The 18,667-nt window shown below is 41.6% G+C and overlaps 1 protein-coding gene across 5 annotated transcripts in view; it reads left to right on the top strand.

Moving 5' to 3' along the window:
- The window catches only part of RAD54B (RAD54 homolog B), a 70,714-nt gene extending 54,899 nt beyond the window's left edge, over positions 1–15,815 (top strand). For 4 of the 5 annotated variants that reach the window (XM_048075282.2, XM_048075280.2, XM_013172351.3 and 1 more), the window contains 4 exons: positions 2,165–2,426; positions 3,763–3,829; positions 4,137–4,337; positions 7,881–8,744. In XM_048075282.2, the coding sequence (XP_047931239.2) occupies positions 2,165–2,426; positions 3,763–3,829; positions 4,137–4,337; positions 7,881–8,101 (751 nt within the window). In that variant the 3' untranslated portion in view covers positions 8,102–8,744. Of the gene's footprint in view, positions 1–2,164; positions 2,427–3,762; positions 3,830–4,136; positions 4,338–7,880; positions 8,745–14,144 lie in introns of those variants that run through there. The other variant, XM_066990595.1, reaches the window with a different exon arrangement.
- Positions 15,816–18,667: the final 2,852 nt, after the last annotated feature.

The following is an 18,667-nucleotide window of genomic DNA, read 5'->3' as shown; positions in this document are numbered from 1 at the left end:
TAGGGACATAATATTCAAAATAAAACCTTTGCAACTGTTTGCAGAGGTGTCAAGCATATTTATGCATTTTACTTCTGGTTCTTCCTTGTTAAATTACTAACCTATGATTTGCAGCTGACATAGTTTTCAAAGTTGCTCTTCATATTATTTCCAGGCAAAGATAATTGTATTTTTCATACTGAGTTCTAGCGACTAGGTTAGAGTTTGCTACAGCTCCTGTGCTATGACAAATTATCTTTACCTACAAAGACTTCCCAACACTTTGTATCTCCTTGAGGCAATTATTTAATGTATTAAAATGTTTGAAATTGCACTAAAATATTTTTAATGACTGGATTATGAGTTCTTTCCCCTTTAATCATGCTAAACTGCTCAGTGCTTGCTGCCTTTTCTGTCCAGGGCAACAAGTCTTAACAGGTGAACTTGCACAACAACTGCGTATTTCCCCCATGGTAAATGTCACTGACATGTAGGAAAACCTCTGTTTATCGTGGGGTAATAGGATGCACATGGCTGGTTATTGTGGAATTGCTGATTCATGGAAATCTCAACATGACCTTGTGTCTCATGATAACTTTTTTATGTACTCATACCTTACAGCCCAGCCATTTCGAAAGTATTTAGCTTTTAACTTTTATTTTAATTGATGCTTAAATAGGGCATGCTGTAATTCAGTAGTGTGAAGTAACAGCAGATCTCTTGGCACTGATGCAATGGAATTTGTTTCTTCCTGACGCTCTCTTCTTACAAATCAGAAATCTGAGCCTGTCATGGGAGTTTATATGCCTAGCATCCAATGAAACCAATGACAGCTAAATATCTAAACGCGCTAGCCTTTTTTCATGTAAGTCAAAAGAATCAGGGGTGTGAAGGAAAAACACCTTTCCCTGTGTCAGTGCTATGGGAGTTGCTGAGTTACAGTTCATGTTGTGGCATTATTGTACAACTTCAAGAACTTTTTTACTTTTTTAATTCAGTGCTATTCATGTTTCTTTTTCTTCTTATCTGCTCTCATTAGCATTAAATAGTTTTTTCAATATACAGAGCCAATTCCAGTCCTCTTTTAAAGTTTGTGTTTCTATTTTTAAGTGAACAAAAAGATGTGAATTTCAGGTTGATTGACAAAAAGTCTATCTTGCAAAGTCTTTACAAACACATCTTGGTTTTAGTTTGATTGTAGAGGCAACTGTGATAATAACAACAACAATAATAATAACAACAATAATAATATAAAACAATTTTTAAATGTTAATTTGCAAAATTTTCCCTGAAATTGTTTGTAGAGTTCTTCAGTATTTGTGTTTAGTAAAAAAAATTATTAAAAAAAAAATTTAAAAATTAAAAAAATGGATTGTTTGGTGGAATTTTGTTTAGACCTTTGTTTAGACCTCTAAGCAAGATATATCAGAAAATGCCCTAACTGTGATTATTTTTTATGGCTTAAATTAAAAAGATCTTTCTTTGTCCTCTCAGTAGTGTCATCCTCACTAACTTTGAGGATAGAAATTCAAGATTTTCAGATCTTTGAAACTTATTTACTCAAAATGTAAGAGAAATAACACTGACATAATAAGAGTCATTAGTGTAATGAACCAGGAGACTTACTTGTTTTAAAAAAATCCAGACTATATTTTTTGTGATATCTTTCATCATGCCTCAGTCCATTTCTTTTCAGTCATCCAGTGTAAGCAAGAGTCATTGCTTTCTTATCTGACTGAATTTCATGATTTTATTTATTATTCTTTTTCTAGGCTATCTATAGAAGTTCACAGTAGCTTTTTCAATAAGTAGAGTCGTATGTATTTTTAATTAGCTGCTACAACATCCTCTGCAAATGCTGCCTTAAGAGCAGCTATTTTATATTATATATATATATGTGGTTTACTCTGGATCCCTGTAATCTGTGAATTGGGCCAAATTCTGTTGTGAAGGAAAACATTAATAATTTAACATTCAAATGCTTGATGATAAGACTTAATGCATCCAAATCTAGTATGTGCTTCAAATAATATTAAAAGTGTCTTAGGAAATGTGAGTAACCTCATATTGATGTTTAATTTTTGCTTGACTTGTGATTTTATTTTTTTAGTTGTCTTCAATAATTTGTTGTTGTGCTTTAACTTTGACAAGGTCTAAGATGATATTTTTTTTTTCTGCTTGACAGAGTCGTACTAGTATCCAATTACACTCAGACATTGAACATATTGCAGGAGACATGCAAAAGTTATGGATACTCTTATACGAGACTTGATGGACATACACCTGTCTCCCAGAGGCAACATATAGTTGATAGTTTTAACAGTAAATTCAGTCCAGCTTTCATCTTCTTGCTGAGTTCAAAAGCTGGCGGAGTAGGACTGAATCTGGTTGGAGCATCTCACTTGATCCTGTATGATATCGACTGGAATCCAGCTACAGATATTCAGGTCTGATACAACTGTGTATGTGTAGGTTGGGATGGGCATCAAATGAGTTCTTGATTGATTTTGAAATGTCTGGCTTTACGCGTCTTATTGCTACCTCGCTATCACATTATATCTGGGTAAGTACAATACCAGAGGAAAATCTTTCTGAGAAGAAAAGAAGAAACATTTATCTATGTGCATACGTGTATATATATATATATACATCATTAGAAGGACCTTGTCAGTAAAAAAATGAAAAGAGTAGATTGTGGTTACTTTGGAGGAGTGAGTCGTGTATTCCCTTTGTCTTCTGACCACTTTTTAACTGGAAAGTTGCTGTGTTTCTAAAAAGAAAATAAAATTATGATTAGACTGTGTAGCAAGTGTTGCTGTTGATTTGCTGTACATAAGAAAAAGGGAGAGGTCCTGATCAGAATTAAGAGAATGAGAAAATAATGTGGCAGTGACGTTAAAAGAAAGAAAACAAAGCTAGTACCATGCTATTCTTGTAACAGTGCACATGGCCCTAAGGGATTATTTAGTTGGCATAACAGTGTTCAGTTAAAATAGTCCTTTATAATAGCAATTAAAAAAAATCTTTTTATAAGCACATGAAAAGACTTCTGATTATAGATTAATACAAAGTTCTTAATACCTACCTGAAAGAAGCTCCAGTTCTTGCCCCTGCTCCTGTTCCAACTGTGAATTAGTACCCCCATGTGGTCACTTGTCATGTTGCTTTAAACACTGTTATATCACTCAAAATTGCTACAGCTTGCCAAATACTGCAAACCATTTATGAGTACTTGTACCTAATATGTACATGTAACCCTAACATTTTTGACAAGAATCACGTAGTAGCACTCACTTACCTTTTTTTGTTTGCTTGTTTAAGAATTATATGTGAAACTACAATCTTAAAAAAATGGCATAGTCATTTATAAAGATGTATTATGGTAAAAAAAGAATTGGAGATGGGGGAGAATGACAAGTATTCCTGAAATATTAAACTGTTGCTAATGCTTAGAAAAGAAATGTAAAGAGAAAATAAAAGAAAATGTAAAAAATTGCTGGCAGGAGGGATATGAAACCCCCGCTTTCCTAGTATAATACACACAAAGAGAAACATAAATAGCAGAAAGAAAGTAAATTATATTTTCAAAATAATTTATAGTTAATACCAGAATATTTTTATAAAAATAGTCAAAGACAGCTACTGAAGAATGCTTTCTTTGGACAACATCTTTTTGAATGAGCTAGCAGATCTGGTAATTTGATCAGCAGATGCTAAGTTCTAGCTGAAATTCTACCGTATCGTATGCTGTTAATACTTTTCATCTTTTTTTTCTTTCTTCAGGCAATGGCCAGAGTGTGGAGAGATGGTCAAAAACATACTGTACATATTTACAGACTGCTAACCACAGGTCAGAGATGGTGCTCAAATATACTCCAGACTAAGACAGCTATTGAGATTTTGCCAGTAGAAGAAAGAGAGAGAATGTTTTTGGAAATTATTTATTCTTTTAAAATATAAATAATTTGTTCTGAAATCAGTTAAAATAGCGACATCACATTGACTCATTTACCTTTTCCTTGCTCTTTTTTTAGTAGTTCAAAATAGTGGTTCAGCATTTCCTGTGAATATTGTTGTGAAGAAATGGATTTGACTTTTCTTCTTGGCAAGTACTAGTCAAAAATTATCCCAGTGTATCTGTTGTTTTTTCAATCCAGGCTCAATAGAAGAAAAGATTTATCAAAGACAGATCAGCAAACAAGATCTTTCTGGGGCAGTTGTAGACCTTTCCAAGACTTCCGAACACATCCATTTTTCTGTCGAAGAGCTCAAAAATCTCTTCACACTTCATGAAGATTCCAGCTGTGTTACCCATGACTTGCTGGAGTGCGATTGTATGGGAAACAAAGACCATCAAAGTGAGTTTCTTTTCCATTATCTCTGGACATTGATGAGGAAATACCTCCATTTTGAATATACAGTCTGTCACTGGAGAAAACTCAATGCTCAGAAAAACAGGACTGAAATAATGAGTTTCATTACGGGATCTGCCACATATTGCCTGATTTTTCTGATTCATAGGAGCCCCTAACAAGATGAAGAAGAGAAAAGATTCATTCCTTACCCTAACAACCAATTCCTATATCATGCCTTTTAATTCCTTGAATTATCTATGGCCAGCTGAATTAGTGATTCATTATAATCAAATGCCATTGTGCCAAATGTGGTGTTTTGTTTCTAAACATTCAAGGACAGGAATGATAAATTCAATTTCCAATTTCTTAAAGGAAAGAGAGTCTACTGCCCTAGTACATTGCTTTCCTTTTGGTATAAAATATGTATATGTAGTATTAACAGATATCACAATAAAAAGAGCCAAAGGAATGGCTACAAAGGCACATGTTCTAAACAGACATAAGCAAGTAATTAATTAATAGAGACCTGATGTGATTATTTTGCTTGATGGTTTTCAAGTCTCTGTGCGATAGGCTAGAGCTGTATTCCTCTCTCAACTCATTCTGTCCAAAATGGGGAGGACTTGGTTAGTGAAAGCACAATGCCTCTGTAACCATGACAATGTGAGGTTTTTCCTTATTTTTGCTCCACCTATTGATTTCATTGTCTTTATATCTTTCTTTAATGATTGAAAAATTAGACCTTCTGTTCTTGTATGAGTAAGTAAGTGATGTTCAAATTATGCCAGCCTCCACTTAAGCACTGTTACTGGAGTTGTGTAGAAAACGCAGCTGTAGTGTTAAATCTTAACCAGTCTTTTTTTTTTCTTTTTTTTTTTTTCCCGCTGGTGTGCAATGATGCAGGTTCAGAGATCCAAAGAAATTTTCTTTTACTTCAGTGCTGACCACTGGTGCATATAGTTTTATTTAGGATTTTGCAATTGTCTTAACACTCTTCACTGCTTATCTTATGCTTTGAATGCACATTGGTTCCGTCTATGCAACCACAGCATCAGTCTCTTAGATCTCAGGGCAGAGAATGTAACCAGGACTCCATCAAGGGTAATCGTATGTTGGTCCCAGTGAATAGAACCTTTGTGGTGGTAAATCAAGAGAAACCCTGAAGGTCATTCTTAAACTTTAATGTTGGAAATGATAGAATGAGCAGGGGAAGGTTTGGCTTCCTAAAGAGCACAGGAAAAACTAGCTCATCAGTTCTTTGGTCAAATTGTTGTAAACCATGATCTCATGTCTGATCACCCCAGAATGCAACTACCATTTGTTGGTCTCTTTGCCTTTCCTAAAAATTCCTCTCTGGAATTTTTCCTTTCCAGAAATACATCGAATTACTTTACTGTGGAACCAGCTTCCAGGTCACTAGGAATACATGTTGTCACAGAGAAAAGGCCAAAACCTTTACTGATTTGTCTCCTCCATTTCTAGCAAGTATGATTCAAAAAAATGAACTATATAAGAGCCAAACAATGTAATGCAGATTTCAAAACATATAAACTTTTCATAATGATCTGCATTATATCTACCAGTGAGACTGGATGTTCTTGACCAAGCTCCTGTTGTCCATTCACACTGGGGCCATCTTTAGCAAGCCACAGGAGTCTTGAAGGGAAGCAATTAACTTTGTGTGGATTGTGCAGATGGGTTGCCTGCTATTGTACTGGCTTTCAGATCAGCTGCAAAGGTGTAAGCCTATTATTTTACTTGATGACTGTTTTATCTATGGAGTTAGGAATGCAGAATCTGTAAGGACTTGAGAAGTGCATCTAGTCTAAATTTTCTCCTGGACAGTAAAAGAATATGTTTTATGTCTAGTGCAAATGTGTATCATAAGTCAATAAAAAGGAGAGTCTTGCTTATGGGAGTCTTTACGGTTTCTCCAAAAGCTTAAAAATCTCAAGAGTACTCGGAGTCATCGTGCTGCTCATATCACTTGTCTTTCTTAAGGAGCACGTAGCGCTGATGTGAAAATATTTGATGATGTTTTAAACCAATAGCAGCAGTGATGTGGTTTTTTTTTCATCCAAACTGATCTCTTCATTTATCACATGCATCAGATGAATTGTGAAGTCAGCAATAAGTGACATACCTTGCGATGACCTGCTCTTGTTTAGCACTCTAGGATGCTTTGTTCAAAGTGAATTCCTCACCTTGTGCTTCACAGGGAATTGTCTTTTCCTTACTGTAATATACAGTATACAATATAACATATATTGAACCACTTGGCATAATGTGAATGTGTATTTACACGGTGGTTTACACGGTGAGGTTTTTGTAGCGGGGGGCTGCAGGGGTGGCCTCTGTGAGCAGAGCCCAGCAGCTGCCCCATGTCAGATCAGAGCCAGCTCCAGACGGCTCCAAAACCATGGTGGAGCAGGTGGATGTGGCCTGGAGGAGGCTGCGGCCCATGGAGAGCCCCCGCAGGAGCAGGCCCCGGGCCGGAGCCGCAGCCCGTGGAGAGGAGCCCACGCAGGAGCAGGGGGTCTGGGAGGAGCTGCCGCCCGTGGGGGACCCGTGCTGGAGCAGTTTGCTCCTGGGGGATGGACCCCGTGGTACGGAGCCGTGTGGGAGCAGTTCTTGAAGAGCTGCTGCCTGTGGGCAGCCCCCGCAGGCTCAGTTCGGGAAGGACGGCATCCCGTGGGAGGGACCCCACGGGGAGCAGGGGCAGAGTGACCGTGAAAGAGCAGCGGAGACGAAGTGTCAGGGACTGACCACAGCCCCCATTCCCCATTCCCCTGTGCTGCACGGGGGAAGGAGGTAGAAGAGGGTGAATATGGGGAAGGTGTTTATAGCTTGCTTTTAGTTTCTCACTGCTCTAGCTTTTAGTAATAGGCAATAAATTTTACTAACCTCCCTACTCTGAGTCTGTTTTGCCTGTGACGATAATTGTTGAATGATCTCCCCATCCTTATCTCAACTCTTGAGCCCTTTCCATCGTATTTTCTCCCCTTTGAGGAGGGGGAATGAAAGAGCAGTTGTGGTGGAACTCAGCTGCCCAGCTGGTAAAACCACCACAGAATGTACAGAGTGCACTAGAGATCCACCTCTAGTGTGCTGAGTCAATGAAATAGCTATTCAAACTGTTCCGAACTGGTTGGAATGACTCCTTTGAGAGGAAATAGAAATTAGCTTGAGTTTTGCTGCAACATACTTCTACATTCAGAATTAAAGAATGGGAGCAACCCAAATGTCACCTAAATGGGAAGACAAAAGAAAGGAAATTGCCAGATAGGATATTTCCTTTCCCATCTATTTGTGAGAAAATTCATCTTTGTGCTAGCAGATGATGATTTTGATAAATTTGATCAAAGAGCAAAAAAGAGAACCTTTCCCCTCGTACTGTGGATACATCCATTTGGTTTTCATTGACATAGAACAATTCTGTATGATGTTCTATTTTCTCTCATTTACTATCACCAACTGGCTTATTGATTCAGACTGAAATTCTCTGTCTCAGTTTTCTCTGATTAATTTTTTGCATCATTTTTTCAGATCCTTCCTCAGAAAAGCCTTCTGCATCTAGAAGTTGCCAGCTTGGACAAGACCAGGGGAAGCCTAATTCAAAGAAACCACTCTCTATGTCACAGCTGATGCAATGGAAACATTTCTCCGGGCAGCATCAGGCTCTAGCTGATCCTTTCCTTGAAAGGATCAAAGAGAAAGTTTCTTTCATTTTCCAGAATGTAACGAGTCCAACTTCCCCCGCCCAATAAAACTTGAGTGTCTTTCCCTACCACTTGCATCCTCCTCCTCACAGGTATGGTAAAACAACCAATGTACATTTACCTTTTGTTCTTTTTGCCAAATTCTGTTTCAGGTGTTTATGATGAGGTTTCTGGATAAATGTGATTATACGATTCCTGAGGTTTATAAAAAGTTACAGTTATTACTAAGTTAATCATAATTGCAATAATTGTAATACAGGTTTTTAAATCTAACTTTGCTTTCAAGTCTTCTGTTCCTTTGATATCATAATTAGTAAGATTATTTTTATATGCATTCTTAGGTATGTCTACTTTGTTATATGGTTTTCATTGGATCATAATGATTTATTACTTGTAAGGCTGGCAAGCCATCAGCCACATTTTGTGAGATTAGGCAATGCTATATACATACATATGCTGTTTACAAGAGTCTGGCTGGATTTTTGTTTTGACAACAAAAAGTTATGAATCTGTATAATTGTCTTTACAACAAGGGGAGGTGTTTGTTCCCTTGAATTTACAGTTTAATTATAGTAGAAGCTATAGCCACTGAGGTCTTAAAGTCTGAGGCCATGGCTTATTGTGTCAAAATGTTATGAAATTCACCTATTGCTTTTACTTGGAAAAATAAACAAACTTCATTTCTCAGGCATGCAGAGTACAGGCTTATCTAATTTCTAGCTAACTACCTTTGAGGACACCTTTCGTCAAACACTGGAGTACTGCACACATTTTCACTGTATATTTTTCTTATAACTATATTTTCCTTCTTCTCTGAAGGCACAAAAGCTAGAAATCAGATTACAGCTTTTAAGTGAAGTACTTCAAAGGGCCCAGAATAACAGAAGATTGGATAATTTTCAGAAAGCCTGCAAACTTACAGAATTTGAAAGACCTCGAGCAAGAATAGGGCTGCATTTAGTGCCACATTTTGCATGACCTTTTGATATTTGGAACCTGTTGTGATAGCAGTGGCTCATTAAAAAGCCCAACCAGCTTTCAGAAAACAATCGATTGGTTTGTTCTACATGTTATAACAGTGCTCTCCCTCCCCCTAGATTGTCGTGGAGTTCACAGTCCATCCTAACCCATCATCAAGCATTTTCCTTACATTTTGATGCAGTTTGGGAACTGAAAATCAGATGCACTGACTTGTCTCCAACACAGACATCTATTTCAGAAAGGTTTTTGAGTTTGATGGCTGAATTGCACAAGAAAATAATGAAAAACAAAGTGAGGGAATGATGGAGAAAGACATCAATTATGAACATTTTTTGCCATGCAAATTTTGTTCCTTGGTACAATTAGAATGATGTTAGTAAACAGAGTTTAATTTTTTAATATTTTAGGCTGTCTTTAAAGAGCCTGTTCCTCACCCTGCCTGTGGTGGAGCATGGTGGTGATCATGTTTATCCAGGTGTTTTGCTGTTGTGGTGCCCATTGTCTGCTAGACAAAAGCTGTCTTATATCTTACGGCACCCACAACTTATTTTAATTAGCAAGGCCAAGATTTGCCTGCACCTTTGTAACTCAAGAAAGATTTTAGCTATTCTGTGCAATAATGATTATTGTAATTAACAGTTATCTGACAGTGAAGATACTAGATCTGTGTTGCCCTTAAGTTTGTAAGTTGTGCCCCTGTCTGTCTGTAGGAAGGATGCCAACTTCTCTGTTCTCTGCTGTTGCTGGTCTCAAATGTGGTTTTGTGTATCTGCATGAAAAAGTAGTTGCCTGTTTGGTTCCACTGCTGTTTGTGGGACCTGGGTCATCTCTCCACTGAATACACACGAGTGCACTCTGGTTTGGAGCAAGTCAGCTGGCAACGCCTGAGGAAACTGGGTATATAATAGAAGGAAGTTTGCTCCAGGATCCACACCATGTCACGTTTCATCTTCTCTGACGAAGGCAGTCCCTCAGGGTTATCTCAGCAAGCCTTCTGACCTCACGTGTTGAGTCCCTGCCCTCGGGCAGCCCTGCTCGCTGTCACACCACGCACCACTCCACACAATAAAACGGCAGCTGCATGCTGGTAGGACACACGTCTGGCAAAGAAACCTTGCATTGTTTGGCCTGCAGGGGAGTTGTATTTTGGCAGGTTTTAAATAAATAAATGAAAAGCTGATGCCGGAACACCGTGGAGCTCTCAGGAGGCTGGAGGTGATGAGAGCTTGGACGCACAGCTCTGTGTGTAAAGGTGATCCAGGCTCAGATCGCTGCTCTGGGAAGGATTTCTGGCAGGTGGGCTATAACACTAAGTAATGTTGCTTCAAGGTTAAGAAGCCCAAAGCAGCCTATACAAACGTGAGCTGTGCCCTGCTATGCCAGGTCTCTGGCCGTGGCAGCTGCATGGTGATGGTCAGCGCAAGGCTCCTCCAGCATGCACCCAACCAGCCAGACGGACGCCCCTCTTTAACCCCTCACATCTCTGAGCGTGAAGAACGTGTGTGCTACTTGGTTGTTTGGGTAAGACAACACTACCCAAATTACAGGTTGAATAGGGCATTACACGTGATACAGATTGAAACTCTGATTCAGAAATTTGATGTCTCCTAGAAAACTACAGTTCTCACTGGAAGAACAGGTTGTGGAAAATACAGGGAGCATGAATACGGACTAATTCAGCATGCCATCTGTAATTCTCCCACAGTAGTCTGCAAAAATCCCCAAATGAGATTAGCCCATCCTGCTCAAATAATCATGGTATCATAATCAATATTTTCATACAAAGTGCAGCACGTAGACATGTGAATTTCTTCACCCATAGGTGAAAAATGTCTACAAGGAAAAGGCCCCATGGTGATCTTACCGTGATGTGATTGTTGACTGATAAGGTATATTGAGGATTTCAAGTTTCCACAGGGTCGTGTTGCCCCTTTTCTTAACAAATGTGAAATTCTAGAGGATGGAGAAGGTGGCTGGTGCTGAAAGACGAGTTGTCAGGTCCTAGCAGATGGGCTCAGATGTGGCTTCTGGATTTACTGCCAGCGACACCAGCTGTAGAGCACTAAGCAGCCTTTGTTGCAAGGTCCCACCAAGCAGTACTAGTCTCCTAGACCCAAGACTTGCTCTGCAGAGAGGGAGCGGCAAGGACTGTTGAAGCCATGGTTGTGTTCTAGTGCCATGCTTGAAACATAAGGTGCTGATTAACGCCCTCGGCTCTCTGTTCCAGTGTTTGAAGGATGCAAACGTTCATCCACCTTGTGTTTCGCATAGATCCACTCCAAAGACTAAGGCGGGTCTGCCTAGAATAGGTCTCAAACAGTGGCTTCTTGATTGCAACATGAAAAACAAGAGGAGCAGAAACCACAGGTTTCTGTGGCAAAGCAGCTTATTTTTTTCAACAATACTAAGCAAAGATTGCCAGATAGTCTTTGTATTTTAGCAAAAGTAGGAAAAATACATAGTGTGTAGAGGTATGCATGAGGCAGCCAGTGGCAAGCACAGGGCTTGCCAGAAGTCCCGGTGCTGCTATGAGTGAGATATCGAGGACTATCAGGTTATTGTTCTGTCTGAGCTGACAGATGTCTTAGGGTGCTCTCACGGACACCGATGGGAGCGGGTTTGCACCAGTGGGCGCAGACAGCAGGGCAGGATGAGTCACAAAGGCAGGTGTTCTTAGGGAATGGTCTGCTAACCTTAGAACGGCTTCTGCGGGGCTCTGAATCACACCGGGGGGGAGCGCTGTCAGCCAACCCGCAGATGCAGCAATCAATATTATGTTTGTTGCCAGCCCTTAGCTGTGAGGAGGGGATTTGGGAGAAATTCTTTTACTTCTGGTAGAGGGCACAGTGCCAAAGACACAAACGTACTGCATGTTCTTGGTTGGGACCAGCGCAGATTTCAAAAAGCAGAAGGATGTTTTTTTATTTATTGCTTTATATTGCAACATTTTTTTAAACTGGTTTCATATGACTATTTTTGTTGATTCAGTTTTTAGCCATCTTGGCTCACTTTTTTTTTTTTTTTTTGGTGATTTAGATAGTGACCCTATATCATTTTTCATTAGCAGTCTGAATGGCAACTCTATTCACTTCTTGCCAAGGAAATGTATGACAAGTTTGTATCACAACTGCAGTAGGTCTGTGATGAATTCTGACAGCAGGTTGACATCAAGTCCAGTCAAGGGTTTGCCTTTTTTAGAGATCTTGAAGTTCTTTGACTCGTCGTCTGCTACAAACGGGTGCTAAATAATGACCGAACGATTTTGTAATGGAATAAACTCAGGAATTTCTTAAAATGCCAAATATGGAACAAGCTTTGACAACTGCTTGGGGTTAGCACCAGGAATTTGCAAAGACAGACTCCAGCCCTTGCAGGCAAGAAACACACAGAAGGAAAGTAGTTCTTTCATGTGCTTTCCATTGAATGAAAATGCTTGTTTATGTGTGGCTTAAACAAATGATGTGTTTGTGGCTGGAAGATCTGGGAAGGCTATAAAGAACAATGAGGAAAACCACTTTTGGCTTTACAGCATAACTGAAGGATAAGCTGAGCCGAAATCTGTTTTTAACAGAGCCTCCTTTGCACCAAAAGCAAGGCTGCCCTCATAGAAGTGCAGACAGAGACACTCGCAGGACCTGCAGTGTGTGATGCATTGTCCACTCAGGAGGGGATAAGCACCACCACGTCTGCACAAGCACCACTGATTCTGTGAATCAGGACCCAGAGAAGTAATACTGAACGCTGAAACCGACTTGCGAGTATTCGCTGGAAACTTCCGAGCTTAGATGTATTGGTTGCTGCTGTCTTTCACCCAGCTTTTCATCAGCTTGTTGAAATCTAAGCTGATGCGAAGGAAATGTGTCTAAAGACATCTGCAGCCTTTGCTTCCTCCAGCCTGTTCTCTTTTCTTGCAGCCTTGATGCCAGCCTGAGTTCTCCCCGTGCTCCTTTGTTTGCTTAGTTTGATTTACACCCACTTGACAACATATGCTCCTCATTCTCCTTTAATTAATTTCCTTCCAAATAGGCAAGATGTCAGTCACTCTGACAAAAGCCTGTGCCCCTGCAAGCTAGTTTTTTGGTATTTTCTGTCAATTAGCTGAAGGTCTTTTTCCTTTCTTCATTATGACTGTCTTGGCCCAGGCTTTAGTTTTCTAGAGCGTGAGTAAGCTCCTTCACGACCCTTGGCTTTTCAAGGCTCATCCTGATGGATGGAGTTTGCTGAACAATAAAAGTGCAGCAGCCTGAATTTTCCTCCCTCCAGCTGGAACGGGTTGACTCTGGTGGGGTTTTTGTCCTGTCCCGTAACCGGTGTGGATGCAGGGACCTGCACAGCCTCATCAGGTCAGCAGAGTTCTGGGCACGAGTCAAGGCTGACCCATAATCCTCACAGACTTGGGATCTGGATTAGATGCCCAAGGCACTGAGTTAAGTAGATGAACCTTTGTGGGTCGCTCATGCTAATGAAATATTTAATATATATCCTACGAGTGTAAAAGGGGTAAGCAGTCTTTCCTAACACTAAAGCTTGCAGGGATTTCCTACTACAGGGCACTTTTCCCATTCTCTTGTTACTTTGAAACCTTTCCCTTTTCCTGTTTGGGCTAACATTTCTCCCATCAATTTTCTGGTGTCAATTTATTTTTGTGTTGGGTTGAAAGCTTCCACAAAAATGGCTAGTGTACTGCTAAGACTGGGTAGGAGAAAACAGCTTGTTTTGTCCATATTCTGGAATTGGAAACCCTTCTGCTGAAATGCCTCCTTGCCTTCCTAGTTTGAATTAGGAATTAAAAGAGAGATGGAAATAGATGGGAGGAAAAGGCAAGACTTCCATATTAACGTGTTTTCACTGTTCCCCTTAGATTCTGCACCAATTTATAAATATTTGCAAGAAAATGCACTAGGAATATATATACAGTAAAGACTTCTTTGTTTTGAGCAGCTAAAATATCTCCCGATTCCTTCTATACCAGGCTTGTGTGAGGCTCAGAACTGGTAAATTTGACCAGTTGGAGCAAGTGGCATTCCCTCATAGGTTTTGCCTGTGATTCTGGAGTTGTTCTGGATTCTTCTTGTAATTCTTGCTTCTGGTTGTTCTCTGTCCCACCCAGATATCACTACCGAAAAGAAAAAATGCACCACATTTGGTCAAAGGAGGGAGAATGCTGTCCCCCATATTCTGTAATGGATGCTGGGATTCCTGGGTCTCACCCTTCTCCTGCTCTTGGCAAACGCCCATGAAGACACTGGCAAAACTTTTGTTTCCTCTTGGCTGACGTCTCTAAGCTTTTACAGAGCCATTGAATTCTCTTTGCTATTGGTTTGTGAATCACTGCAAATCTGAAAGTATGATCCAGATGGAAATGTTTGTAACCTTTATGGCAGTGCAAACTCTCAAAAAAATACTGATAGCGTTTTGGAAGCTGCAGGTGTTCAGGATTAAACTTGCCTGGTGGACTTTTAACAGCCTTTTTTACATAGACAGCACAAAAGCACATATTCCTTTTCCTTGACTCGTACAGCTAAGAGGATGGACAGTGATCTGAATAAGCTGAATTTTTGTAATAAAGAAAGTTATCATAAAATGGTTGTTGCTACAGCCTGCAGGTATGTGATGAACAAAGCAAGGAGCTGCAAAAAGAGGAAAAAGGGTAACAGGTTAAGGCGGTTAACTGCAGACCAGTTAGGTTGCTGTTTCTTCCTGGATGTACATCTGGGCAAGTGTCTTAAGCCAAAGTTAGGTAAGAAAATTGCTACTTAACATTGTCATGTTTTCTGATACCTTTCAGTCTGACAGGCAGATGCATTGCAACTGATGCACACAGAATTTGCACTTTCTACCCATATGGAAATCTGGTACCATTTATCTCACGTGGGAAATTCCACATTCGTGAATGTTTCTGACTTAGTTTTTGTGTGCCTTTATGGTCCACCAAAAATAAATATATAAATAAAACCAAACCCCCAAACCAACAATGATGAACAAAGCCTGAGCAACCTGATCTAACTTTGAAGTTGGCCCTGCTTTGAGTAGAGGGATGGACTATATAGCCTCTAAATGTTCCTTCCAATGTACATCATTCTGTCATTCAGTGATCTCCTGGATTCTGTTAGGAGTATGGAGAAAGTATAGATCTGCGAGGGAAAGCAGCCACTGGCTATCATCTTCCATTGTTCATTGGGATCTAAAATCTGCAATGGATGTGAAACAATAGAATCTGATCAGGGACAATGAGATTTAAAGACCTGATATGATAAAAGAATACAGGAATTATCTTTTGTGGTGGGAAACTTAATACCAGGCACTATGAAAGCAGCCTGGAAAGGGTTGTGAGATCTTTTACTGACAGCATGTCGGCAGCTCCCTGAAGCCAGTGTTAACCAAGTGCTCTTGGGCATGCGGAGAGCAGTGGAAGCTTGCCTACAGCTGAAGCCACTTGAACTTGAAACACCAAGTAACACTTTCCTCAAGTTGCTTTTAGCAATGGTTCTACTCTTTGCCTAGTCATTGAGTCTTTCTGTATGCTGTTTTGCATGACCATAAAATTAAAAAAGGCACAACCCCAAAGCAATTGTAATCGTAATATGTATCTCCCCCATTCTCCAAAGGTGTTGCAAAGGTCTTTAAGAAGTTGATCTAAAATCTCAACCTTGATCTCAGCAAAAGCTCAGAAAACTTTTGTTTTTTTCCCTACCCGCTATGATGGTGTTAGAATCCAACAGACTAGTATTGGGAGGGAAGAACAAGCTGGGGACAAAAATATCGCTGATGCTGCTGAGATGAAACTCTTATGAGCATAATTTTTTTGGAAAACAATTTGGACTTAGTCTCTTCTTCAGCGTGCAGGCAACCTCTGGAAAGAAGCTTCCAGGAAAGCCATAAAAGCCACCTCCTGGCTACAAATGACTGGGCAGAAGCAAAGTTTGCTCATCTGAACTCATCCCTCCTACTGCAGAGCCTTCAGAGCAACACCGAGCCTCCTGATGCTTTTTATTTTTTCCATTGCTATCTCATCCCGAGGGTGTTGAGACCTATGCCCCTCAGCTGGTACGTGTTGATGCAGTCAAGGTGTGTGGTGGTACAAATGCAACCAAAACACTTGTGAGAGAACTATTAGGATTGCTTGACACAGGGCCCTTTGCCAAGCTTTGCCGCAGCTGTGGGTCTGGGTGCAGACGCACTGCTAATGATGGGAAGAGGAGGGTGGCTAAACCTAGCTATTTACCTGGGACTTTGGAATTGGGAAATTAAAGGTGACTTCAGGCCACCCCTTTTATTTATTTTTTGGCTCTGGTTCCCAGGCTCCTTCTGGCTGTTCCAGCCCTTGCAGCGGCACGTTCCCCGGAGAAGCACAGCTCGTTCGCAGCCCCGTGTTCCCGCACGCCCGCTGCAGCTGGCTGGCCTGCTGCCCACCTGCGCCTGCCCGCGGGCATTGGGGTAACAGGGCTGAGGCAATACGTGCTTCTTCCTGGCGGCGGGTCCTTGCCACAGTCCCAGTTCTGGACCCGAAACAGCTCAAGGGAACAACTTGGGCACACGACGTGACCATCTTGCGTCGGCTCCGTCCATGTCAGAGCCGTCCCCGCTCTTACGCAGAGCCTTGAGGTTAAAAAAAACTCGAGCCGGCCTTGGCAAGCAACTCTGTCGTGCCAAGCGAGTGCGAGAATCGTACTGGCCGGTGCCTTTGCTGAGCTTGCTTTTCATCATTTGTTTCAGAGACAGCATCCACCAGAGGCAGGCTGAGCTTTTCCGAGGGGTGACCTGAGGGTGGCAGCAGCCGCCCGCAGTAGTGCCGGTGCGGGTCGCGCAGCGCTGGCTGCCCACCAGCATGTAAGGGGACTGCAAAGCCCTTCGCCAGGGCTCCTTTGGGGTGAGGTGACAGAGGACCACTGCCCTGTCCTGCATCAGCAGCGCCTGTGACCAGCAGGGAGGCTCCGCTGCGAAGGACACCCCCTGTGAAACTGCTTCCAGACAGAAAAGAGGCACGCTGCCCATGTTCTGTGCTAAAAGCAGCGAGCTCTGTCGTCGGTGAGTTACGACGTGGTCATACCTTTTGGCAGAGAGGGCACACCGAGCGTGTTTAGAGCTGATGTAAAAGGCACGGTCGTGCTGCCCACAGGAGAGCCGAGCGCGGGCACTGCAGCTCCGTCAGCAGGAGCTTGCTACCTCAGTGCTGTCCGAGTGCCGCTGTAAGCACCCGAAAACCTGCCGTCCTAAAACCATCCCGCAGCTGCAGGCTGATCTGCAAAATATCTCAAGTCTCTAAACACCTACACGATCCATTAACGTCCCTGGGGGTAATCTCAGGTCTGTGTTTCACTGCCAAAGGTTGGTCACCATGCAGGGAGAGCCCTCATGTCTTTCTCCTAGTGCTGTAGGTACCTGTGGATTCTTTTTTAGGTACCCCCCCTCTCCCCAGGTGTGCATCTAACTCAGGGCTGTGGATACTGAATGCAGGCAAGGCACCCCAAAGCTGGATGCTGCACCGCTGAGTCTCAAAGCACCTGTGTCTCTGCAACTCCAGCTGATGCTGGCACCCTCCGCCAAGGCCTGATCATGAGCCAAGAGGGAAAAGCAGAAATGACTGCATAAAACTGCTCTGTTCTTTTAATTTCCAGGGCCAGCAGAAGACAGTAGGATCTCATAAGTAACTTAAGGCAGCCTGAGGGCTTCTCTAAATTACAATGCCTGGTAATAGTTCAAAGAGGTTGCTCCATTATAATCCATTATAAACCTTCAGACATGCTTCAGTGGTGGTTAAGACCATGGAAGGTCCCAGCTCTATCCATTACCGAATTTGGCCAGTTTGCGTCATTGTATCAGGATCCAGGATCATGGTGTTTCGTTTGGGAGGGCCAGAGTCCCGGGGGACAGAATTAAATCTTGCTGCATTGCAATTAGGCAATAAAATCTTGAGACCACACACAAAACTTCTTTCAGGCTACACTTCTCCTGAAATCCTTGAGTAAGAGCTGAATAGGAGAGCAACAATGCTTTAAGTTTGGCACTTTTTTTTTTTTTTTCCAAATCATCAGAGCCAGTTCAAGCAAGACTGGCATTCCCCCTCATGCCTATGAGCCATCATCCCTTCAGAGTGCTCAGCTGCACTCTGCTGAGAATTGAAAGTTAAAGATCCAGAGGGCTGATCTGCTAAGGAAGGTATCTGAGATGTTGTTTGTCTTTCCCCAGAGCTGTCCATTTTTCACTCTTCGTGTGTGACTGCTTGCACTCAACCTCTGGGTGCTCTCCATGTGCTCAGTATACATCCCATGAAGATATATCTGTTACAGCATCCAAGCCAAACCCGGCTGGGTTGATTCCAGGTTGGTGGAATCTGAAGGGCATTTCTAAGAACCAGGACAGCAGCATCTGAGGAAGGTCATGGGGAGAAATCTGGAGAAATAGGAGGAAACATTTGCCTGTATCACTGATATAAAAATGGGTGCAGCTTCCACTTCATTCTGCAATATCCAGGCAGACAACTTCTGGTGACCATGAATTCCCTGTAGAGGTTGTTTATTATCAGCCGCTTTGTGTTCTGCTTTTCCCAGCCCCATGAAAGCCTACTGAGCTGTCTGGAGATGGGACTGGTGAGAGCTCGTGTTGAAAGAAGGCAGCTTTGAAGCAGTCTCT

This window comes from Anser cygnoides, chromosome 2 (genome assembly GCF_040182565.1).
Source record: "Anser cygnoides isolate HZ-2024a breed goose chromosome 2, Taihu_goose_T2T_genome, whole genome shotgun sequence".
NCBI lineage: Eukaryota > Metazoa > Chordata > Aves > Anseriformes > Anatidae > Anser > Anser cygnoides.
Note: the sequence above shows the minus strand (reverse complement) of the source record. Positions and strands in the feature narration are given on the sequence as shown.